Genomic DNA, 26,505 nt, shown 5'->3' with positions numbered 1-26,505 from the left:
GTCAATACCAGCCAGCCATTAAAAATGTGTTTGTGCTTCGTCAAAGCAGTGGCTCAGGTGTAACTCACTTTAGTCATTCAAAACAGATGGAGAAAAAACAGAACAGAACCAAAAACACATTTTTGAGGCCAGAATTAAACAGAGCTGCCAGGAATATCGGTGAAGGCTACCCTGCAAATCGGCAATATGATGATTATAAGAATAATAAGAGAGTCGCTTTGTTTTTAAATCAGACGTGATTAAACTTGTTAGCAGTTAAACTACTGTTTGTGCAATTTAGCAGTTGCACCACCCATAGGTGAGCAACACTGGCTCTTCAGCACAGGGCTCTGCTCCGAGGCCTCCAGTCCAGTCCAGACAGGACCTGCATTATTTAATTGATACAGCTGTAGGATGGGTCACTTAAATAATCACTGACAATAGACTTAAAGATTTGATCCTGTCTACTGATACTGTTTACTATGGTGTGGCAGAAAGGCCCAGCTGAGAAATGTATTGTGTTGGGTTGTATTGGGTGATTTGGAGGTGGTGGTTTGAAGGTGCGAGAGAGACAGGAGAAAGAGAAACTAAAACAAAGGAAAACAAAGTAAAACAAACAAGTGCTTCTCGTGCTTGAAGGACCAGCGCAATAGTATTATAGGATCAGGGAAGGCGACTGCCCAGCCTGACCGAGGTCTTGTGCGGTTTTATGTGTTAAAGATTGTTTTTGTATGGACTTTTATTTTGCTCTGTGAGCGTTGTTTTTGTTTAAATATTTTGTTTAAAATAAATCCGTGCAGCAGCGCTTTCAACCGCAGTACCTGTCAGCGTCTCCGTCAGCTTCCTGGTCTAGGGACGTCACCACTAAGCCGCCCTGCCACATATGGTATAAATTCACAACGAATCTAATAAACAATATTAAAGCTTCCAATCCATTATCACTGTTGTCTTGATTAGAACCACAATGTCAGATCCTTTTTTTATTAGTGTATTTATTATTTTTAAAAAATCAAAAGGTGTTCATTCCCACAGTCTGGAAAGTTCACAAAGCCATTTAGTTTTTATATCTCTAACAAGGCAACTTGCTTTAAATCAGAGAGACCTGTTCTGGTTCTGGTTAGAACTCACAGCAGCTCAACCAAATTCAATATCAGGGACGTCACTGCGAGAAAAATGTGAGTCTCCCTCCAAAGCACCTCTGGGGAAGTCAGTCAGTTCAGAAACAAGAAATACAGGCTGCTGCATCGGAGAAGCACCAGGGAAATGTTTACTCTGCTGCCAGACTGTTTCTGCAGGGTTGCCTGTGATACTGCATCAGTTTGATCCATTCCTGGTTTTACCACTTACTAAACGTTTAATAACTCACCTAAACTTGTTACCTATATACACTGTGGCTAATCAAGTTCATAGTAAAACCTGGAATGGGTGTAACCGCTATGCAATAGGAGTCTAATTCCCATCCCTGCTGTGGCTGAAGCCTTGAAGAGCTTTAAAACACAACACGGCAGCTCAGCAATCAACTCACTTCTCATTGAACAAACTGCACAAGCACATATGAATGAATGAATGAATGAATGAATGAATGAATGAATGAAATGGGTTCCTGAATTAAAATGCTTTGGGTCAGAATCTTCACTGGCACACAGCAGAGGTCTAACCTGATAGACAGATAGATAGAAGGTGATGTGATACCTGTGATACAATAATTAATGATAAGATTTCAAGACCTCAAATGTCTCTTCTTCAGATGAAAGTAAGAAAGAGAAATTGAACAGGAGTGAAATTCTACTGTAATCCATTGTGAACAGGCTGGCTGTAGGGGTGACGTCAGGCCAGGAAATGAATGCAAGACACACAGCAACTGCGGGTGAAAATGTTACACTCTGGCGCTCAGTGTCTTATTGTAAAATAAAACAAGTCAAAATAAACGGTGCAATGGCCAAAACAAACAGACAAACAAGTATCGTGCTGGTGCTTCCAGCACGTCGTAGCAATTGTTATTTCTTTCTCTTTTTATTTCTCCTCTCCACACCCGTTCTCCACTCACCGAACACACAACCCAGAGTGAGTAAAACGTGCATCTATATATACTGTTGTGCCGCTATTCAATTACTTATTAATTATTCACTTGAATCCCAGCAAGTGAACTAATTTGTGCAATCCCGAGCACACATACTATTACATACTTTATGTACACGTGAAGTGATTATGCAATCTCCATGCCTAAATAGAACTATACATTTTAAATCACTCGTGCTACACAGACCCATTTATATCCCGTGCACCAATACCTATACACCAACATTAACACACCACATGCAACATAACACATAACACACAAATGGGTGGGGCACACTGCCACATCCATTTATAGCTATAGTCAGGTACCCAGTGTACAAAAAAAAACAATTTACCAACTTGATTAGGAGGCAGCCACAGCACACTTACAAACATTCAGAACTGTGTAAAACACAACATTACTGATGCGCTCTTCAAGCAGTAGAATCACATGACGGTACTCACGATGTACGCGCAATGGGGGTCGAAGGCATACGTCCCGCAAGCATAGATGTGAGTCTCATTAAGGAACTGCAGCAAGCGGATGTAATTGTGACACTCCGTCTGAAAAAAAAAATAAAACACACAACCATGATCTCCAGCATCAAACTCATCTACCACAGCATCGCACAGGTTCAGTGTGGTTTCTATTTCTAATTTTGTGCTACCGTTTTGCTATCTGCAGCCTACATTTTTGTGGCCAGCATGCAACTGCTCAATACTGTATGCTGTATAAATCCTTTTATATTTCCTGAGCCGCTGCAACTTTACAGGTTTGCTTGTTATCCCTGGGTCTAGGTGACTTGTGTAGAGGAGAGAAAGCAGGGGACCCAACACTGATTCCCATGTTACCTCACTCAGGGCATTGCCCCAACTTCCGTTTACTAGTATTCTTCTCTTTATTTTTCTGAACCACTTGTACCAACTTGATTTTAGCTGAATAATTATTCCTTGGTGTGGCACTTTGTCAGCGTTTTGCTGAATGCTTCGTTTGTAAACATTCTTGCAGTAACATCTTTAAAAGAAGTCCAAGAAGATAGTCAGACGTGGCGTTCATCATCTCCTGTAATGTTGTGACTATATAAAAAGACAGTCCTCACATTTATTCCTTATTATTGATTTCATCATTTCAAATGCTATGGTATTTACACAATGCATTGGGAAACCTTGTTGCTAGGTAATCTTATACATGCTGTGCATGATACACAACCAATTTAACAATAAGGTATATACAGTGTGGTGCAGTGCACAGCTGCACACAGACCTCCACAACAGCGTGCGCGAATGATTCGCATCTCTGTTTCAGAAGTTGCCACAGCAGCTGAGACAACTAAAAGAAAGTCAAAGGGGCAACTGAAAAAAAAGCTGCAGAATTCTTAGTATTCACATGACTAGCATACTGTGTATTAATTTATTTGTCCATTGCTCTCTATCTACATATCTACACACACACACACACACACACACACACACACACACACACACACACAATTAAGCTAGATGAATAATTAGCAAGATGCATAATCTAAGGAGGCTGCTTGTTGTGTAAAAAAATAAGCTTCTTCTGATGGACCTGGCTGCTGTACAAAAACACGCCCAACCCAGCAGGATAATCACTCTCAGAGCCTAAGCTCAATGCTGTATCAGAGGAAGTCAATTGTCTACTTGTCTAATTGTCTCATCACCTTAAAATGCACCCAGACAGGCGTTTATTACCCCAAATCATTCTGGCATATGTTCCTGCCATCAGATAAGTGTTTTATACTAAAGCAGTATTGTGTTCTTGAGTTCCTGGGAGGATGGAAGAAATGTGGGTGGAAATTGGTGGAAATTGGTGTTAACCACCCCCACCCCCACCCCCACCCCCACCCCCAGCCCCAGCCCCAGCAGGTGCAAGTACGGATTTCCAGTCATACAAGTAGGGTGTCACTTCATTAACCTTTAAAAACAGACACACCTTTTACACCACAGAGAGCTGTCTACCTTCCTGTGGTATAACTGCCTTACAGGCACAGAAAGCCGTCACAGGAGGCTCTGAAGTGTAATGATGCACAGCCTGCAAGAGGATCATTGCCTCTCCCCCTTTTCTGCATTAGACGGAGGCCAGTGCCCTGGCTGGGTGGCTCCAGGATGGTATTTCCCTCATTAAATACATAAAACTCTTTGCAAAGATCATTCACCAAGCAGGGTTGATTTGATCAAACTATAAGCTGCCAAGACAAACCACAGCTGGATTATTTATTTATTTCATTTTACAGCACCAGGGAGTCCACCTGGGTTACATCAATCACTTATTTGAAGTGGTACTCCCGGGATAAACAGGATGATTCCCCACTGCTGTAAAATGCTCTAAAAAAATCCAGTTTATTCTGACTGATGCACCACCCTTAGTCTTTTCAGGATTTAAAAGAAGGCATAAGTTTAAGACTCCTTTTTGAATAAGAGTTGATAAATAGAAGGAGATGAGATACATTTTATTGGACTAACTAAACAATAATTAATGACAAGCTTTCAAGACCTCAAAGGTCTCTTCTTTAGGTGAAAGTAGGAAAGAGAGACTGAAAGACTGAAATTCTACTATAATCCATTTATAGCTATATTCAGGTACCCCGTGTACAAAAAAAACACGATGGTCACACAGAGGAACAGCCTTCACTGGAAATGATTGAATTATACTTAAACTGCTGCCAGTTCTCAGAATGTTAAAAAATAGAAGCCTCTTATCCTGTAATAGCCCTGCTCGCTCACGCTGCGGAGTCTAGAGGTTAACACACAGAGGAGATGTCTGTACAGCTGTACAAAACAAAAACCCCTCCAATTTACAATTTTAAAACTAATAATAAAAAAAAAACCTTCAAACTACGAACAGGCCGCTGCATTCAATGTCTGACTGTTTATTTCTGATGTGATGACTTTATGGGTGCATTTTCACTTTCTGAAATTGTTTTTGTGTTGATGGTGTTTTGAAGTAAATCGTTTTCAGAATCTGGCCCTATCAGAAAAAATTATACCCCATCACAGAACAGCAGCTTTCATATCACCTGCCGCCACACTGTAGATTCACACCACACTGTGCGACAGGTATTAGGATCCCACCTGAAATACAAAACTCACTCGGTTGCAGACCGAGCCAGTTGTGGCTCTACAGAAAAACTGATAAGGGACATGCAATGCTAATGAAAGGTAAGACAAGGTTGAAAACCTTGGTTATTGCTCCTTTAAGGCAGTTCAGGACTGTGGTTATACTTCAAAATTTGCAACATGACAAAGAGCAGATATGCTATAATGGCCACAATCACAGAAAGCTACAGCACTGGAGACTGAGAAAGACTTTTAGTCAAAATTGAATTTACATCGTAGACATTGGGAAAGACTTCTAGTTGAAATTCTTGTCATTTAATTTATTTTTGTATTTCAAAAATTATCTCTCATGCACTTTGAAGCAACTCACAGGCTTGTTTGTATTATTTTGATGTTGTACAGCGGATGTAATGATACCTCCATGGTCTGGGAGCCGTTCCTCCCAGTGCAGCAGTGGTGAAGGTCTGGGAAAAGGGACAGAGCTCAAACCAGACCACAGAGGAGACTGTGTATGAACAGGGAGAGTCACAGATGAACTTGTTTGTATTCTGTTGTCTTTTTGAATGGCTCAAGATTACACTGTTTTGGCCTGAAAGGTGATTGTTGCTGCGAGAACATGCAAAGAATAAAATTTACAGCTGAAAAATTAATTTTAAAAACGTGTCAGGTAACACACGCGTTCTTCCAAACTACTGCAGTAAATCCAATTAATGAACAAGGGTCGATCACACAGCCAATCAGCTGTGACCAGGGATAACAACTGTCCCAATTATAGGATGTCAAGGAACCTTAATCTCATGACTTTTGTAACACACGGGTCTAATGATATAATGGGACTTTACTTGCCAGACAAAACAGCCACATTCTGTGTCTTCACTGACAAACAACAACCCCTCCCATCCCCCGCACACACACTCACCTGCAATTACCACAGGCTGCAGACCAGTTTCCCAGAATAACCAAATCAGCGAGTGAAACCAGATAGCAATTTCATGCAGTGCTGTGGCACTTCATTTTAAAACTGAAAGCAAATGTTTTGCCGGCCGTGTAAATGGATTCATCTGTTACTATACGATCTGTGCTTATTTCATAATAAACATATAGAGTATATGAATTCATGATGGCTGTACATTGTGCTCCATTTGGATGTTGAGAGGGGTGTGCCTGTTTTATTGGGAAATATGTGAGAGAACTCAGGCAGGCAGGCAGGCAGGCAGAGGACTGAGAGAGACGGGATAATCATGGGTTAGAAGAGCTATGATCAACATAGAAATCTGGTTCTGACAATCAGGTGAGGGTCACTGGTGTTTACTAGGCTAATTTACCATTCCAAGTGAACCACCTGAAGAAACAGCTGCTTGGGTTTGTGAGGATTGCTGCTTTTCTTAGACTGTGGAGAACAGCAATCCACACAAACCCAAGCAGCTGTTTCTTCAGGTGGTTCACTTGGAATGGTAAATTAGCCTGATGAACACCAATGAACTTCACCAGCAGAGAGTTTGATCAGAATAAATTGAATAATTGGTTTGCCATGCAGTGGCCTGAAACCTAGTCTCCTGAATGCTGTATGACGGAACAGTGTGTTAGAATGCTTCCAAGATTCCAGGTTCTAAATCAGCTTTGTGGATTTTACCGGACCTGTGCTGGCACACAAAGTGATCACAGACTGCAGCACTAAAATTAGATATTACATCCACCCCTCTTTATATCGGCCCTCTCTATACTGCGGATTTGGATATATCGCAGTCCTGGAGTTTGGTTGAAGCCTTCAAAAAGAGCAAAAATCTCTCTTCTGACAAACACGTTGGAGGCATCGAATGTTAGTACAGTACTAGTGCATGATCTGAATTCTGCTGCTCTTCCAGGATGGAGCACAGTAAGTGCACATTTAAAATGTCATTTGTATTTTATCAGCGTCTATTAAAATGAATACTACCTTTTCCTAATCATTAACATATAATTGCTAAGTTGTGTTATTATTATTATTATTATTATTATTATTATTATTATTATTATTATTAGTAGTAGTAGTAGTAGCCGTTTACAGCCCTATAGATTATATTAGAACTCACAGAGTTTACAGCTGTATTATGCACAACTGTAAGATTAGAAGGTTTATTATGTACAGGTCGCGTGGGCATCTTAACTGACTTCACCACAGCGCACAAAACTGGCAGTTTAATGAAAATGACCACCAGATTTCAAAATGTCAGTTATGAAAACAGAGACGTGTTCATTGAAAATCAGGAAAATGTTGCCACAAGAAAAAGGGTGTTGAGTGATATACATTACTAAAAGCGTAACTGAAACAAAACAGAGAAAACAGGGAAATTCATCAAATACCAGCACAGCAACTCAACAACATTATGGTATACTGTGGAGCACAGACAGGTACAGTATTTAACGCGACACAAATATGAAAGTTCAATTTACTACGGTAACCAAAAGTTCCAAACAAAACTTCACAAAAACAAAAAAGTTTAGTGGCAAACAGAAGCATTAAAAAAAACAAGGGAAGGAATATGGTCACGTGTGCTACTTTTTCAAGCTATTGTAAACGGCTGCAACTAATTATAACAAATAAAGTACACCAAAGTGTGCAATAAAAAGCCTGTCATTGTATCTCTGGCTTTCTGGTAACATGGATACTCCACCTTTGGTCTCATCATTATCTTGCCACAAGAGTTTATTCCTTATATTATTATTGTTATTGATGTTTTATTTTTTGAACTGCCTGTGTTGTCACATGAAACAAAATAATTCTTTTTTTTTTATATATAAATTTAGTCGATGCCAATTATTTTTATTATTTTTCTCCCAATTTGGAATGGCCAATTATTTTATTACGCTCAGCTCACCGCTACCACCCCTGCGCTGACTAGGGAGGGCGAAGACGAACACACACTGTCCTCTGAAGCGTGTGCCATCAGCCGACCGCTTTTTTTCACACTGCGGACTCACCATGCAGCCACCCAAGAGCTACAGCGTCGAAGGACAACGCAGCTCTCGGGCAGCTTACAGGCAAGCCCGCAGGCGCCCGGCCAGACTACAGGAGTCGCTGGTGCGCAGTAAGCCGAGGACACCCTGGCCGACCTAGCCCTCCCTCCCCCCGGGCGATGCTCGGCCAATTGAGCGCTGCCCCCTGGGAGCTCCCGTCCTTGGTCGGCAAAGGAATAGCCTGGACTCGAACTCGCAACGTCCAGACTATAGGGCGCATCTTGCACTTTACCAAGTACTTTTACTGGATGCGCCACTCGGGAGCCCCTGAAAAGTTTTTTTTTTTATACGCCATGCTTAGGGGATAAGTAATGATTAGTTGCAGTGATTGTGAGAGTAAAATGATTAGAAATGGAACCAGCATAAAAGCTTTGTGAGCTAGTTTTTCACCTAGCTTAAGTCTGTATTTCAAATAGGTTTATTTGTAGCTTTTATTGTTGTTGTATTAGTGTAGTTGCTGTTGTCTTGATGGCAGTGCGCTGTGTTTATTCATTTTTAGGAAGGGAAACAGTGATGCAGTTTGATTGCAGTTTTCTAATGTGACAGTGGAGGTGCTGTGAAACTCAGGAAAGAACAGAAATGCAGCTCTCTGATAGGCTGAAACACTTAACAGCATGGCGATGCAGAGTCATTATGGGATAGGATGTCGGCGTGGTTCAGTTGTGGGTACCATGTGAAAGATTTCTGGGGGCGCTCCTGACGTCCAGTACCCTCAGATAAAGTAAAGACCCGAGTGCTCTTTACTCTTAGAGATACACTGACATTTATAACTAAAAGTGAATCTCAAGATTAAGAAGTGTATGATATATGCCCCATGTGCGAGTGCGAGTCTTAGCCTATGCATTCGACAATATTACACTTTTGAGATCAACTAGCGCAGAGAATTAGATAGCAGATACATTTACCCTTTGATCAATATGTATTGTTCCACCCTGCTTTGCTGTAGAATACAGAAGGCTGCTTCACCCAATACAATGAACTGCCTTTAGATCTTGTACCAAAATGGAAGCCGGGGGCAAACCAACAACCCTTCACACTGCAAGCGAGCATCTTAAACACTGTGCAAAAGAGCCGAGAGGCAGAATCCATAACATAAGTGCATCACACATCACTGCCCGTCACATACGCTAAAGTAAAGCAATGCAATAGGCACTAAGACACACGGGTAACAAGATAAGCTACTGCGTATGAGTAGTAGTAAGATAGAATTACTAATAATGACCGACTGTTTTGTTAAAAGACAAAATCTCAACTATGAGCCAAATTTCTTCATCTTTGAAGAACCACCTGCTGGGCACCCAGTGGCTACACAATGGAGCGTTTCACCCCCACAGTGAGACCCTCCTCCGGACTCTCTCAATCTCAGAGTGGAGATCGCTGTCCTGAATTAAGCCGAGTATGAGAGCAGCTTACCTCTCTCTTCCCCTTGTTTTTGCAGGACACATGGTTGCTGTCGGACACGTTCCAGTAGATCTGAAAGGGAAGGAGAAGGAGGAGAATGAGAGAGGATGGAGAGAGACCTGCTCCAGCTCTGTGAAATCCAACAAGCCCATTCACCCCCCAGTCATGGGACTGACCTCAGCACAAAAGAAAATAAGTAATGTGTTTAGGGTACTTATACTCTATATATCAGATAAACATCTACATATATCATGTACTCTATGTGTACAGTACCGGCACAAAATATCTTGGTTTCCCTAAATATTTTATTGAGCAAGACATGTTTACACAGAATGACGAGGGTATGGAACGGGCTATCTAGTCATGTTTCTGAGGCTGAATCACTGGGATCCTTTAAGAACTAACTTGACAAAGTTATGTGAATTAAATGGGCTTTTATTGTTTGTTCATTTCTTATATTCAAACATGTAAACGGGAAGTGCAGTTTCCAACCCAGTGCAGGTGCTGCTCTTCCCTAGCTCTCTGCTGACCTAGCTAGCTGGCCCCCTGTAGGCCTCAACCACCCCTGCAACAATGTTATCAGCCTCCCTGCGCGCTCCACTCAGGAAATCCCTCTTCCCTCCAGGAAGCGGGGAGGGGGTGCTGGAAGGGAAGGAGGCCGGCATGTCTGTTTACACTGACATCTCCATACAGCTGCCCTGTTCAGTGCCTGCTCAGGGACCAACAATAACAGGCAAGGTCAGCCGCCAATGCAGCTCCAGGCAGCGCGGCCAGGATGCAACGCTGCTGATTGGACTGGCATCAAACCCCCAATAACAACAGGGAGGGATACACAGACACACACTGACACACACGCACACACACACTTTTTAGAAAGTGCTTCGGAACACAAAAACAGATAACTAGAGCAGGAACAGCACACACACACATATATAATACAGTTGAACAATTACACAGTGTTAGCCAGCCTGCTACCTCCCACACCAATAAAAGCATAAGGGCCATGCTAGAATCAAGCTAGACATGCAAGTTTAAAGCAAGAACCACACAAGGAATGTACAAGACTGAGAAAGGGTGTCATAGCACACAACCTGCACAATCCTAGTGCTAGAACTATTCTTGCAAATTTGTTGTGTGTTTTTTTTTTGTTTTTTTTTTTGCACTGTGAAAGCCTTCCTTATCCTTGCATGAACGCGCCCTATTCCTAAACTTTTAAAAACTGTTTTAAGGAATGTTTTGTTCAGGATTGTTTTTTTTTTTTTGTTTGTTTTTAACATAATTTTGTTTAATTAAATCAAGTTTTTGAAAGTTGGAGAGACAAATAAGATATATATGTTTTTACTTTTCACTGTTAAACTAGAAGAATGTCCTTAAAACAAACAAAAAAAAAAAAACAGGTCTTCACATTTTTACGAATAGGGGCCCACCCTTGCAGAATTCTGATGCATATCTAGCAAACCCAGCCGCCCGCTCCTAAGAATGACTGAATGTGTGCTGTGCCCGCTCACCACTAAGGGCTTCTCCGTCAGTGTCTTGGTCTGCAGGGAGAAGATGGCATCCTTGGCTCCCACGTAGAGCTTCCCCGAGCTGGGGTGCAGCAGGAGAACACTGTAGTTGAAGATTCCGTTCTGAGAGAATCGCTCCACCAGCTTGTGGTCCAGATCTATAACACAAAGAGAGCGAGAGAGAGAGAGATCAGTCAATCAGTCAACTACAGCAGGGCTCTGAGATAAAGCAGACAGGTAGACTAACGTTCCTCAGAGTGGCACAGTAAGTATCACCGTAAGTATCACAGTTCTTTAGACATGAGATCAGTCCAATTATAACTCCCAGGACAGTCAGTACCCCAGTGTCAGACATGACTGCGAGTGTGTGCATCAGTGCTTGTGCAAATCAGCTTTGATCGATATCCTGAACCTCAGTCCTACTCTCAAGGTACTGGAACACCACTATCTTAAACAAGAATGCTAAACAAACATTCTATATGTACACTGGACTTCTAGTAACACAGATAATAGGCAATGCATTTATCTAGTTTTATACACACAGTGTAGACGGTCTGCATCCAAATAGGAAGGGTTCGATCAGATTGGCAGAAAATAGAGAATTATCATAAAAACCTTTGAATATAAAATCACCAGTAGAAGTGTTTCACGAACTTGAGCCACATGATCAAAATCCACAACTGTATTATTCTATTGGGCTAGTGTCAGTTCCCCGTTGTCAATTTTCTTCTGTTTCCCAGGGTTTATGTTCAAAGAATTTTAAGTTAATACAATGTCCCTCTACAATAACTTAAGTAGCTCTGTACCGACCATTCTTCGTTTGGCTTTACTAAATCCAAGACCCGAGTAATAATCTGTCTTAATTAACGACTTCATTTTGGAATCAGATTTAGATATTTTAACTTTAGTTGAGCCGTGGTTGAAGCAGGACCAGAATGCAGCGCATTGTCCGACAGGTTCTCCTTCTATCAGAGAGCACATCCTAAAGAGCGAGGTGGTGGGAATCTGATTGCTATCATTTTTGGTAAAGAGTTTGCTCTTAACCATGAGAACACAGGTGGTTATTCATCATTTAAGCCAAAATTCCTATTCAGGTTGCAGTTATTTATCGGCCCCAGAGACCCAACTCTCTTTTATCAGTTTAGTGTTTTTATCAACACTAAGCGGTCAAGCGTGATACGATTGTGTTGTTAGGTGATTTTAATATTGGAAGAGATTTTATGATATTACTTTAGTCCCATGGGTTTTCTCAACATGTTACTGGCAGGAGCGATCTTTGTTTAATAGAGGGGGGAGAAGGGGGGGGGGGGGGGGGGTTTGCAAAATTAAAAGAAGAATTGCCAAGGGAAGCCAGAACTCTGGTAAACCTAATTTCTTCTGTTCAATCTTTTTCAAGTTACTGTTTTTGTAATACTAAGCCCACAAAATTGGGTTTCAGCATAAAATATAGAATATTTACTAACTGAGCCTTTATTAAAATTACAAAACACAAGTAGCACCAAATGGCAGAACCAGTTCCTGTGGCATATCTGCACAATGTTGTACAGTACCTAGAATTCCAACAAACAACATGTACAAAATGTTATACTATGGCTTGTTTATTGATAGATATATTGACATATGTATGTTAACAGTTAAAATATTCCTTGTTCGGCTTTGTTTTAAATGTAGTGCTGGATGCTAGAGAATGTTTTTCACATTTTGTCATCAGACATTGCTGAGCTCAGTTATCGTGGAGAAACCAGCTGCTACAAGACTTTCGAAAAGTAAATGCTTACTATAGCCGGGCAATCCTTGGTGCTGATAGGTTGAAACAATAAGCACCCGCCCTCACATTGCAATGCTTAGTGCTAATTGGTTGAAACACTAAATGCCAGCCCTCACACTGCTGACTCGTGACAATATTACAGGCAGTGCAGATCATACACTGCTCATACTTTAACAAGAGTACAGTTCTCCCGCACTGACAGCACCCCCACTTCCTGCATCCTTAGGCACCAAAATAAATAAATACATAAAAATCGATGTGCCAAGTAGGTGACATTTACCTGCCCCAGACCAATGGAGCTGATGATATACTGAAATCTAAGATTCAGTATATCATGAGCTACATTGGTAAATATTGAGTTGCCCTTTTTATCAACCAGAATTTATTTCTAAATGTTTTACTCAGTCAGGGACATAACATACCTAAATGTTTATTATTAAACGTATGTGAGTTTAAATTATTAGTAAAGTACACACGTTTCAATTTGAAAGTTGAATATTAATATCAGCAAAGAACACCTAAGTTACACGTTTTTAATGAAAAAAAATTGTAGCCAACGTTTTCACTAAAGTAAAATCAGGCTTGTGAGTGCCACTTTTTGATATACTGTATTTACTACTGCTTAATCCAAGTTACAAATAAAAGATTTGGGTGGGAATTAAACTTGAACTTGTTCATGGCCCTGCAGCAACATTACCCTAATTTAAATAATTTTTAGTCTGATACTCTCTTTTCCTTACCTTTTTTTCTTTTAATAATGGTCTATACTCTCTCTTCCTTCAGATATTTTTGTGAGTAATAAATATATCTGCCTATATTTAAGTATTAATATTTCGTGCAAGTCGTCTCTCCTGACCGCCTGCCAAGTTCACATTCACTTAAAGTTTTCTCTTACTGTTAGTGTTAGCTAACGTTATCCACGGTGCAGACCTTGCGTCAAACCAATATGCTAGTGTAGGGAGAATTTGTGACTGTTTATAAATGTGGCCCATCCGCTGAATACATTTTTATATTTTATTTAAAGATATCAAAGCAAACCAATGCCAAACACAACAAGGTATAATGCATAAATAATTAATGAAAAAAGTGGAGGCAAAATATATAGTCTGACCCCCCTCATATTCAAAGTAGGAGGGCCGTGCTCCTTCTGCCCCCATGGGTTAGGCACCAATGGTTACTGGCGCGACTCTTGTTCTTTTGAAAGACATCTTGGAAATATTACTAATAGTATTGAAAAGTATTCTTTCCTGACTAGGTGCTGAGAAACTGATGCATGCTTTTGTATCTTCAAGGATCGATTACTGTAATGCCCTATTCTCAGGTTACTCGTAATCGTGTTATTTCTCATCTGCAACTTGTACAAAATGCTGCTGCTAGAGTTTTAACTAAGAGACAAGAACACATTACCTCTGTGCTAGCATCTTTGCACTGGCTTCTTGTCCGGTTTAGGATAGATTTTAATTTGCTGCTTTTAACCTATAAGGCATTAAATGGCCTTGCCCTGTTTTACTTAAATTATCTTTTACCCCATATGTTTCTAGATGCTCACTCCGATCACAGGATACCTGGTTATTTACTATTCCCAAAACACAGGTGGTAGAGCATTCAGCTGTAAAGCCCCTAAATTATGGAATGAGCTACCTAGCCCTGCAAGGATAGCTCCCACTGTAGCTGCCTTTAAAACTAGATTAAAAAACATTTTTATAATCCAACTTCTATATCTTAAAATGTTTTCTTACCTTTGCTTACTTGTTTTACTGTTTTGTTTTTATTTTGTTGTTCATTTTTACTGCTTATGGTTACTTTTTGTAATATTTATTCATGTTTTTTATCCTTGTAAAAATTGCTTTGCGACGATCTATCGTGAAAGGTACTATACACAAATAGTTGATTGTTGCTGTCGTCTTCATCAGCATTTTTAGCCTTCTTAAAGAAGCAGTTCTGAATGGAAGTTCCTAATGCTCTTTTAATTGCATCAAGAGAACTAACAGAATCGGACAGTTGTGTGGGAGATGCATATTACTTAGCTTGCCTATTATATGAGTTCTGGCTTGAGAACACCACTGCTGCCTTTTAAATAGTATTGGAACGGCATTCTGGCTTGACCACACCACTGTTGAACCTTGATATTTTGTTCAATATCCAGGCCCAGTACTGGGTGTACCCCTGGCACTGCCTGTGGAGCTGGAGGTAAAATACGCACTGTGAAGGACGTGGAATACAATATGGAGACAGGGGGCGTACCGTTATAATAATGGCGTTCTATTGCACCTACTGTACAGTGAAAAGTATGGTACATTTTTTTTTTTTTTTGGATGAAATGATCACAGGCTTGTCAGCTCAAGTCTGTTTAGCTTGAATACAAATGTGAGATTTCCTCCATCGATGACCTCAACAATGCAATTGGAAACCACTTGTTCACACAGTGTTATTATCTGCCGACAAACATCCTATTTCTCAATGTAGGAGAGAAGCAGGAAACTGGGTACAATTAAGGAGAGATGCCTTGAAGTTAAAAACAAAGCTGCGTGTTTCAGTGTTTCACTGAGAGTGGTACAAATAAAGCAGTATACGCATTGCCAGTGCTTTCATGAGGACACATCCACACTTCCCACTGCACTCTCTTCCCTCTACAGTAGACAGATAGACTGTTGAACAAGAAGGTGTACAAAACAGAAGGCAACGGTCATTAGAAACACAGCCTGCAGCAAACGGAGCAAAGCCGAACAAGCAGAGGCAGCAGCACCAGCTAGTGCTGTAACAAAAACCAATTATTAAAATGCAGTGTTGAAAAGTACTACAAGTGCAGTTTACTTTAAATATCCGATTCGTGGAATACATTAAAAAAGCCACCAGTGTTAATGCCACTTCGACAAAGACAGGTTATCAAGGGTGATGATTGTATAAATCATTGACATGGCGCCCTGAATAGAGTGGCCCAGTATGTGTCTCTTCTCTTTAAAGAATTTTAATTAACCCATTAAATGTTATTGTCCTTATTTTAGGACAGGCTTCTTTGTCATTTTTTGGAGCATTTTTAATTGGCATCTACCTGCTATTTAAATGTTCTCTTGAGCTTTATTGTTATGACAGCTTGGTCTATTTTTTTTAAACGCAAAAGTCTAAATGTAGACCGAATTTAATTCTGCAAATATAGCCCTTCAGATGCTTTAACGATGAGTCAATATAAAATAAGAAACTTGATAATGATACATTTCTTGGTGTTTTCCTACCCACAGTGATGATAAAGCTCAATTTTCTATGTGATGAGCTTCATAGCCGGTGTGAAATTTCTCATTACAGGCAAGTCTAACTTGACTGTCCTGAAAATAGGACGCAGCAGTTTGTAGCCAAAATGAAGGATTTACATTTTTTTCTGTGAAGAAATATTGATTTAGAATGTATATAAATTACATAAATATAGCTTGTGTTCTGATTTTTTCAAAGAAAAATGAATTTGGTACTTAATGGGTTAGGGCTTGATTCACGCAGGGTGTTCTGTTACAGTCAGAGGAAGACAATCATTTGCAGTGCACAGGGTTGTCGGGTCGCGTCCAACCTTCACCCTGTTACTGAGGTTAAGGGGGGGGGTTAATGAGCAGTGTTGTGTGATGCATGTGGCAAAGTGGTTAACAGTGTGCAGGTGAGCAATAAACAGACAATTATAATCCAGGTGTTCTTTAATGGTTGTATTTTGTAATCCTAATGCCTTATGGCAAAAAACAGTAAATAATAATGTCAATGAGAAGCAATACAGTGGCGTGTATTGCTTATCTGTAATCCGTGGGTTGGCCCCGAAATAATACCAGTCCCATTTTAATTCACCCAAGTGTTGTCCAGGTTTGTGCTGGCCTTTAGCAACAGCTCCTGGATCGTGTTTAGCCATCTAAATAATCACACAAGTATAATAAACAAACAAACAAGTATAATAAACAAACAAAACACTCAAGATTTTCTCCACACAAAACACAGGTCCTTCCAGGTTGTTCTCTAACCAAAACGAAGGAACAGATTACGTCGCTTCAACCCCTTGGTAAACAACTGCAGCTGCACCGAAGCTCCGCCCCCTTTCTAAATGACCGACTTCCTTTTAACCCTAGAAATGAAGCGTCAGGCTGAACAGTCCAGGGTACTCTGTTCCCGTTGCTTAGCACCCTCACAGGTTGGAAGGGAGATTTACCACCAAGAATCATTGTCTTTCTGTCACATACACTGCCGTTACAGATTCTGACCCGTCAGTGAGATGAGATTAAAAGCTCTAAAACCATGAATGCAGACGAGCCCGACACACTTGCGTTGTGCCCAGCCTGCACCCTGTTGCACAATATGAAAGTAAATGTAATTTCACAGTAAAAGGAAAATATACAGGTTATAATAGCCCATATTTTGACCTTACAGAATAAAATAAGTCAAGCATTTTTATAGGACAGTCTGGTCTGTCAAGAGAAAGAGAGCCCCATGCCTCCTAACCCTCCAGTCTCCTTCAGTCTTCCATGTAATCAGATTAACGAGGAAAATACCTCCTGCTAATCTCCTGATTTGTTCCGTCTTCCACTCTTGGCCTCAATTCCTTTTAATTCAGCAACAATGTCCAGATTGTTCAGAGCACCTACTCTCTCCACACACACACACACACACAAACAGGCCTTTCTTCTCTCAATAATTCCAAACATTCTGCCTGAAAGATAATTAATTGCCGAAAGTTGCCAGCTGAACAAAACAGCCAAAAAATACAACAGTGGCACAATTCGTTTTGCATTTTACAATTCTTGTTTGACAATCAAAACTTATAACTGAAGCCCTTCATTGTGCAACACTCTTCAATAAACAGCTGATCTGTGTGCTTCCAAGCTCAACAGAGTGAGGCAGCATCGCCCTGAGGTTTGAACATGAGACCCTTCCCAGCTCAGCCTCTCTGATTCACTTCCTGACTCCGAGTCAGTCACCACACTTCCTTTTGCCTCAGTGATCAAGACTGCTGCATATTCGTCAACATGACGTGGATAGTATTTTCAACATATATGGCAAAAAATCATACATACCAGGTTTATCCAGTTTCTTCGACATGGACTCCCATATATTATCTTTCAACTCTGTATCTTTATAATTGAAAGATAACATGAGTATTTCGATGGAACTGGATAAGCCTGGTATGTATGAAATACCAGAGAAGTTTTTTTTTTCCTTGAATTTCATGATGAAACCTCATTAAGACTACTGACAGCTGTGTAAATCACAGAAAACAAAACCAGCCAAACGTTTGTTCAAGTTCGTCCATCTACTCGTTTGCATATATTTAAATCAATCCCACAATCCAACATAACCTTTTCTGCTTCACTACTACTTCCTCAGGCAGCTATACCCATCAAAGTTACATCGGAACACAGACATCCCTCTTTAACTACACCTCGCCCAGACCAACCAGCTGAGCTACACCTGGGCAAAGGCAGTGGAAACGAGGCATATGCCCGCAGGGTTTGACAGTACAGGAAAAATAAATCACTCTGCTTAATCCACTTAGAACCCCAAATAGAAAAATGCCTTGCTTATATACAAATATTTACAATTCACTATCAGAGAAGGAGGATGTATAAAACTAGAACACATGTTTAAACCACAATTAGCAAAGGGCTCTTCTCTCGCATGTAAACTGATTCTGCCCAGCCATGTGTGTTTAATTAGAAAGCTTTTAATGCACCTCTGGGATACAGGTAGCTGCACGGGACACTCAGCTGGACGGTCACACTGTTGGGCTTCAACTGGTAAAAAAGGTTTTCATGAATTATGTACCGGACCCCCTGGGAAGGCAGGGGGGCAGCCAGACACCAGGCTGTGACTGGACGACATGTGAACAAGTCACGAGTGTATGGCAGACTGCAGCGTCAGGATTTCAGAACCAAGCCTTCTGAAACATTTATAGCTATGTAGCTCCCAGACTCTGTGGAACTAGGAGACAATGTTCAGTACAAGCAGAGTGAAGCACCAAAGCCCACCAGAGCCTTCTCTATACCCAGCTGCTGCACAAGGTAGATGGAGGGACCCCAGGCTATCTACAGAGCAACACACAGTGCTACTGCCCTGGAAACGACCCTAGGACAGTGATCGAGTTTGAACACCTTCAATGTGATCACACAAAGCGGTTCATGCAATAAAGCTGTAGGTTAGGGCTGAACAGCAAAGCAAACTTCACTGTTCATTACAATATGCGTGTCGACTCAATTAACCAGTAATTCTATTGAGGAGTTTTCACTTTGCTATTATGTAGCGTGCAAGTAGCAAAATAAAAATACATTTAAATAGTAAAATAAGTGGCATCATCAGTCAGGGTCAATTCCAATTCTAATTCCTTCAAAGGAATTGGAATTAATATTTTAGAGAGACATCATTGTTGTGATTGTTCAACTGCTTTAATTTGAAGCCAATTTAATTGACTGTTAACAAGTAATTTGTTGCCACTGTGAGAAGCTCATTTTAACAGAACACTGCGAATTCTAATTTTGATCAATGAGGTGTTGGAATTGATTAAAAGGGAATTGAAATGGATTTTTAAAAGGAATGGAAACAGAATTGAAATTGAAAAAAAGGAATCGACCCCAACGCTGTTACCAGCGTGTGAAAGGGTGGCTTTGCAGGGGTGATGTCAGACCAGAACAGAAACCAAAACAAGGAATGGCGGTGAAACCGAGGCGCTACGGTGCTCAGTACTTTATTAAATAATAAAACAAAAGATTTAAACAAACACAAAACACTAAATAAAAAGGCACGTTGGCCAAACAAACAAGTATCGTGCTGGTTTTTAGCCAGCACGTATAGCAATTGTTTACTCTTGTTTAATCCTTTTACCTACTAACTCCTCACTCGTTCTCCACTATCGAACACCCTTTTGAGCGCAGACAGCTGCAGGCTTTTATATTCTGGCCCGAGGGGTTAACTAGCTATTAATTATCTTATTACTCCTCGGCCATAGTCTGCACGAGTTTAATAAGGATGCGTGACTGTCAGCTAGTTAAACAATCAGTAGCTGATCATTCATTCCTCACAAGGTTTTAAAATCAAAAATACAAAACAATAATGGCGGCGGCTTTACATTTGCGCCGCAAACAATAAGACAAATAATAATAAAAAAGCGCAAATATATAGAGGGACGGGACACTCCACCACACAGTGTTACAACAATACTGTGATTATTGGTTGTAAAAAATCCCCTTTGGTTATGAGCATATTGTCAGCTCGTCATGCTGATACCATCTAGTTTATAGTCATTGTACTGGTTATTCTATTATATCACACCAATTCTTTAACTATTTATGGAACGCATTTTCTCAATTTTTAAAACTACAAGAACACCAAGTGTCAATCGTCTCTCTGTGTCCTATTAAATAATAAACCTTTTTCTTTTTTACACTTGTTTAGGAGAAACATGTCTTTCTCCTCCTTATTAACAGAACTGTTCTATGAACCAACAGGAATATGAATTTTAATTTGAGTCTGACATTTAAACAAAGGTAGTCCTGCGACAGAGAAGTAGCGCAGAGAGCTTTAAATTAGTTTTAAAAAATCTATTTTTGTACAAAACGGAAATATTTAATGAAATACTTGTGAGTTTAGCATTGGTTCCCAAACTCATCCCCAAATAAGAATATGAAAAGCAAGTTCCTTACAGGCGATTAACTAGTAGAACGTTGTTTTACAAATCCTGACTTCACATCAGAAACAGTTTGAATAATGTTTAACTCTAAACTCTTAACAACCCTAGTTTATACAAGGGTTTTGATGAAATAAATAAATGTTGTGCCAAGTTAAAATGTATCATGCTGTAGCACGTTGTCCAAAATGATTCCAAGTTGGATCACAATCCATTTCACATGACTGCTGCTGCTTGTGCAGTTCTTCTAATCCACTAAATGGAGCTCCAGTCCAGTTACTTAATCCTTAATCCTTAATCCTGGGGTGGACCTCCTCCGTAAACACTGCAGAGCGGAGTCTCAGAACACTCTGCCTCTAGAAATTCTTTTGAAACATTTAATAAATTGTACGCCGCCACTCAGCTAGTCTAGAAATTTGTCTGACCAGAAAGGGTGACTGTGTGAAATTAATTCAGCTCTCAGACAATCCGGCTGAAACAGTGAAGCAGGGAAATGCACAACCAGAGACAAAAGGGCAATTCAGAAAGAGAGAGAGAGAGAGAGAGAGACAGAGACACAGAGACAGAGACAGAGACAGAGAGAGATTAACTCTTCAGGGACCAATAGCAGACATGTTCCTCTCAAGCAGGGCTGTGCCACCAGGATCAGGGGCAATTCATTCCAGCTCAAGTGGATCACATTCTGGGGAGGCGTTTCCTCCATTTGTGGTTGATGAGATACTTAAAGCAGAAGTGATGGAGGTGGTGTTGCGACTGTGTAGCACATGCTGAGAATGTGTCTGAAGTTTGTAAAAATTGCCTTTTAGATAAGCTTTATCTTCATTTTACTCCACTGGACGGGGGTGGTGGGGGTGGGTAACCTAGACAAACGTCATTGTATGGCTTGTTTCAATTACCTTTCAAATGATCTTCTTGAGCTGGAAATACCCAAATACATTTGAAACAAGAGCTTATTCTGTAAAGCTACTGTGTGCATTTCAAAGCCTGTAAAATTGTAACACTGTCTACTGGTACCTGTCTGAATAAGAATGAATCCTCTCCCTACAAACAGTGTGGACGGAAGTTTACAGGAAAGGAATGCAGTGTGACTCACTGACTGACTCAGATACGGTGGGCTTGAAAGCAACACTCACCTTGCTTAAATGATTAATCAAAAAAGAACTGTGACACATCCACGAGGAGCCCTGGAATATCCCAGGTAGGAAGGCTGAGAGGCAGAGAGAACTACTGAAAGCACCTTGAGCCGATCCCACTGTGAATCAGCCTGCTCTACATGTCATCAGATCAGATTCCCTACCTGTGTGTGCTTTTTATGATGTTTGCAATAAATGTGAGTGGCTCATGGAGCAAGAAAACTGAATGCCTTTTTTTCCAAATTGCATACAAACTTTAGGAACTGAGAAACTTAGAAAAGTCTGAGATCTAAGATTAAGTATTTAGCAATTTATTAAGATAACTTGGGGTTTTGTCAAGGATAGTCTTATAAACAAGTATGTACCGGTGTTTCAATCTTCATGATATAAATCACAATGATGAACAGAATAACCCATGTTGGTAATAAACCTCAATGCACAATGAATGGTACAACGGATCCAGTTTTGTTAAGAATGTGGTAGTAGACACTCTTTAAATAATATCACCAGTCAAATCACAGGCAAAAATGTATTCAAGATCAGTTGTTTTATAGTTTGTGCTAACAGAAATAGTATTAATGTCGATAAAATAACCGTTTTTTTTCTCTAGAGCATATCAACATGTGTTGTAAAACTGGAGATGCAGGGGCTGGATCGTGAAACTCACGGCTGAGAGATGCTCATTTTGCTGGTTCCGCAAGTAAACGGTTAAATGTGCGCTCCACTGGATGTGTGTGTGCTCTGTGCTCTGCTCACGTCAGGACTTTATCAGCTGCTGAGGGTAACCCATTATACTACCTCCTCTCACTCCTAGCAACAAGTGAAAAGGTCAAAAGTGATTAAATACTGGATGAGTCAGTTTATACGTGAAGATGTCTGGGTTACTGTCTGATTTTTAAATCTTTACAAATTGACTAAAATTACTTTCCAGACACCTTGAGGGGCAGATCTGATCTTAAAACCCAGGGTTATTCCTGTATTGATCTGTATTTTATTTTAAGCGTGCATGTCTTACTCATTCAGATACAGGGCAGGTCTTGTGCCACTTTCCTGTGTCTGTGAAAATAAGAACAAAGTACAAGCCTGGAACAAAACTGTTCAATAAATAAACAGCTGCAGTTAGAGAAACTGAACATTTGAAAATCAAGCAAAAAATACATAAATAAGGGGGCTTTCTTAAGGAAGCAGCAGTTCCTGGTATCATATTTATGCACCTTTGTTCTGCTGAGCGTGTTTCCTTTTTATTTTGTGGCTACCTTATAAGAACATAAGAACACAAGAAAGTTTACAAACGAGAGGAGGCCATTCAGCCCATCTTGCTCGTTTGGTTGTTAGTAGCTTATTGATCCCAGAATCTCATCAAGCAGCTTCTTGAAGGATCCCAGGGTGTCAGCTTCAACAACATTACTGGGGAGTGGGTTCCAGACCCTCACAATTCTCTGTGTAAAAAAGTGCCTCCTATTTTCTGTTCTGAATGCCCCTTTATCTAATCTCCATTTGTGACCCCTGGTCCTTGTTTTTTTTTCAGGTCAAAGAAGTCCCCTGGGTCGACATTGTCTATACCTTTTAGGATTTTGAATGTTTGAATCAGATCGCCGCGTAGTCTTCTTTGTTCAAGACTGAATAGATTAAATTCTTTTAGCCTGTCTGCATACGACATGCCTTTTAAACCCGGAATAATTCTGGTTGCTCTTCTTTGCACTCTTTCTAGAGCAGCAATATCCTTTTTGTAACGAGGTGACCAGAACTGAACACAATATTCTAGGCGAGGTCTTACTAATGCATTGTAAGACCAAGATCAGTGAGAAAACCAAGATCAGTGGTTTTCTCAACAAAATTGCTCTCTCTTCCTCAACACAGGCACTGACGGCCAGTTGTGGCCTTCCATCCAGAACCTTGTCTGTTGACAGCAGTAAGTCATGACAATATAAAAGGTCTCAAGGACAAAATGAGTCAGAAAATCGGTTGGAACTCATTTCTCAAGACGCCTGCAAACACAGCAAATGACTAATATCCTGGATTAACCTTTACTGCAAGATGTTACCGGACATTAGTATCTAGGGCATTGGTGTCCAGACTAGAGAGATAAGAGCTGGCTTGCAACAAAAGCTTCACCTAATGACTTCATTAATCCAGGGACCCTCAAGGCACAAACTAACACTAAGCTTCCTCTCTGAAGCTCTACTCATGGCAAAACAAGAAGGCATTGCTTAATATGAACATAACCTCAACAGGAGCAGCAGCCTGCTCCAGATCAGGTACACTCAATCTACAGTCAACAGTGATTCACAGATCCCAGCAAGGGCACGCAGAACATCGTCTTAATGCAAACACAGCATGCAAACAATAAAATACATACAAATCCACAAGCACCAGCATTGTGTGTTTGTGCAGTGGATAGAAGGAAGCCACACAATACTGGCAACAGAGTCCATGCCAGTAGGTCACTCTCGTTCTGGCGAACTGGGACTGAAATAAAGCCTCAGTTGTCACAAAAAACACATGTGCACCAGTCCAGAGGGAGCTCTGCATTGCCTTGCAGTTGCTTTTACTTCTAAACGCTTCTACTTCTGAACATCCACTTCTGCTCGAACATTTTCTGTGAAGTCTAAATATAGTGTTAATGTGAAATACAGTCAACAGCAGCAGCAGCACAGTGCTTACTAGGCAGCACAGTGCTTGCTAAGCAGCACAAGTATATTATCTTATCTTCCCTGCTAGACCCGTTTGTCAGCAGTTTAAACCAGCTTCAAAGCATTTTTGTACAATCCTGAGAAATGATGTGTTTGCTATGCTTATCAGTTTAAGTATGAATGGATACAGAATCTGTATCATGCAGGATATGGAACAACAAAAAAGCAAGCAGTAAATACATTCTAAAATAAATTGTAAAACCTATATCATTCTATTATTTTTTTAATCTTAGAGACACTTAAAGTTTACCAAAGTACCCAGTCCTGGGTTTCAGAACTTCCCTGTTTTAGGTATAATATTGAAATGACCAGGTCATCAAGAGTTTGGACAATCAGGCCCCTGCTCAATCTGCTTTAAACCTTTCTCATCATAGCATGAGTAAGTCACAGTTGTAACATTACTAATAGGGGTTGTTCACACAGCTATAAGGAATACGAAGACTATTTGTAATATGGTTTCTTCGTAGGATGATGAACTCCACATACAAAGTGAACACCCGGTCTCCATGTTGCTTCGGGTTAGGATAAACAAACCGATCTCTTACCCAGAGATCATTGTGGCAGAATTCGCACAAAAGTCAGTGTCCCTCCTCTGTAAAACCAGATGTCTATTATTTATTTATTTATATATTTATTTATTTGCAGACACCCTTATCCAGGGCAACTTACAATTGTTACAAAACATCTAGGGATGCACTGAATCCAGGATTCTGTTTCGGATTCGGACCGAATAGCTACTTTTTGAGCAGGGTGAACTGAATCCTATATATCCGCCCAGACGCACATCCATCTTAATACATCCCTCCAATGTGTGTAGTTCTTCTTTAAATAAAAGACATGAATCCGGTATTGAACGTAACTGTTGTATTTAATAACAAGAACACGTTCGAACTCTGTCGCAGTCTGAGAACCACTGGTCTAGATCACTAGAAACTAGACTGCTTTGTCTCAAAATAATAAGTCCTGCCATTACAACTCCCACCCCCATGTGTGCTGAACAGTCGCCTTTTCTGTGCCACTGTGTGATCAATGAACACAGCTCCCAGGCCTGACCCCCACCCAGCTCAGACTTTTCAAAGTAGCCTACATGTATATACCGGATCTTCCGTGTGTGCCTCTTGCTCTCTTTTTTGGCCAGCTGCTGCCTCTGAACCTTTGAATAATGTATAATCACAAATGCATCTTGCAATGATCATGACATGAACAAGTAGGCATTTCGGCTGGGTTTTTCTTCTCCATCGGGTCATTAAGGTTTTTTTTTTTTTCATATTTCACAAAAAGATTGTGCGATTACTGGTGCACAGTATAGGTTAATCAATCCCTTGAATATAATTCTCTCTTTGTAGAGCTCTGATGAAAGACACAACTTGACTTGTTTCAGCGGACGGCCCTCTCAGGGTTAAACTTGGCCTGGCCTTGAGACCAAACAAGGGCTGTATTCTTCCCAGCAATCGTTTCATTCGTCACGAGTTCCTGCAGTCCTGTGATCTGTTGCACGACAGTAACATTGTAATAATTACCACACTGTGCTCTGCACAGTTATTGTCGCTTTAATCTCCGTGGCTGGTCTAGAAAGACGCAGAACAAAAAAACATATGCAAGAAGCAAGCTGTGGGTTCCTAATACACATTCTTGCTTTATTCTGCGCTTCTCAAACCAGAACCGTAATAAAATACTTGTACAGCAGCAATACCCAAGACTCCCCTGCCCAGATAAATATAAAAACAGGAGAGAACTAAATACGTTTAGGCAAGAACAAACAGGAGTGTACATGGTTAGTCCTATTTACTTTTTCAAGAGCAGCACAGAGCCCAGAGGACACAGATGGAAATTTAGTGAGGACAGATGAAGACAGTGGTGAGTGAGTGAGAGGAATGGGTTACCGAGCCATGTTGCTGTTGTCGAGGCTGCTAGGAACCCAACGTGCACGAATGGGCTGAATGACCTCCTCACTCATTGAAACTTTACTTCTGTTCTGTTCTCATTATCTCATTTACGATCACAAGCCAGGAAATAAACAAAAATAAAAAAATCCATCTTCTCCGATAGAACGACGCCAGTTATGGAAGTCAATGGAATGTAGTAATAATAATGATGAGTGTGGTTTTATCACACACAGACCTCTTCCCTGCTGCTTTAATAAAATAAACACACCTGCACTGAGACGCACAATGTGTACACAGACCCCCGTGTGACCCCACGGCCCCAGCACTAGTTCCCTGTTCCCATGCTGCTCTGGCAATGC

General features: G+C 40.6%; 1 protein-coding gene across 1 annotated transcript in view; it reads right to left on the bottom strand.

The window, feature by feature from the left end:
• sema4f (sema domain, immunoglobulin domain (Ig), transmembrane domain (TM) and short cytoplasmic domain, (semaphorin) 4F) overlaps positions 1–26,505 on the bottom strand; it is a 60,646-nt gene that overhangs the window by 22,751 nt on the left and 11,390 nt on the right. The window contains exons 2-4 of the mRNA XM_034015965.3: positions 11,025–11,179; positions 9,529–9,588; positions 2,503–2,601 (exon numbers count right to left, since the gene is read on the bottom strand). Of these exons, the coding sequence (XP_033871856.2) occupies positions 2,503–2,601; positions 9,529–9,588; positions 11,025–11,179 (314 nt within the window). The remainder of the gene's footprint in view (positions 1–2,502; positions 2,602–9,528; positions 9,589–11,024; positions 11,180–26,505) is intronic.

This window comes from Acipenser ruthenus, chromosome 2 (assembly GCF_902713425.1).
Source record: "Acipenser ruthenus chromosome 2, fAciRut3.2 maternal haplotype, whole genome shotgun sequence".
In the NCBI taxonomy this organism is placed as follows: Eukaryota; Metazoa; Chordata; class Actinopteri; order Acipenseriformes; family Acipenseridae; genus Acipenser; species Acipenser ruthenus.
The sequence above is the reverse complement of the archived record's forward strand: the minus strand, read 5'-3'. Positions and strand labels throughout refer to the sequence as shown.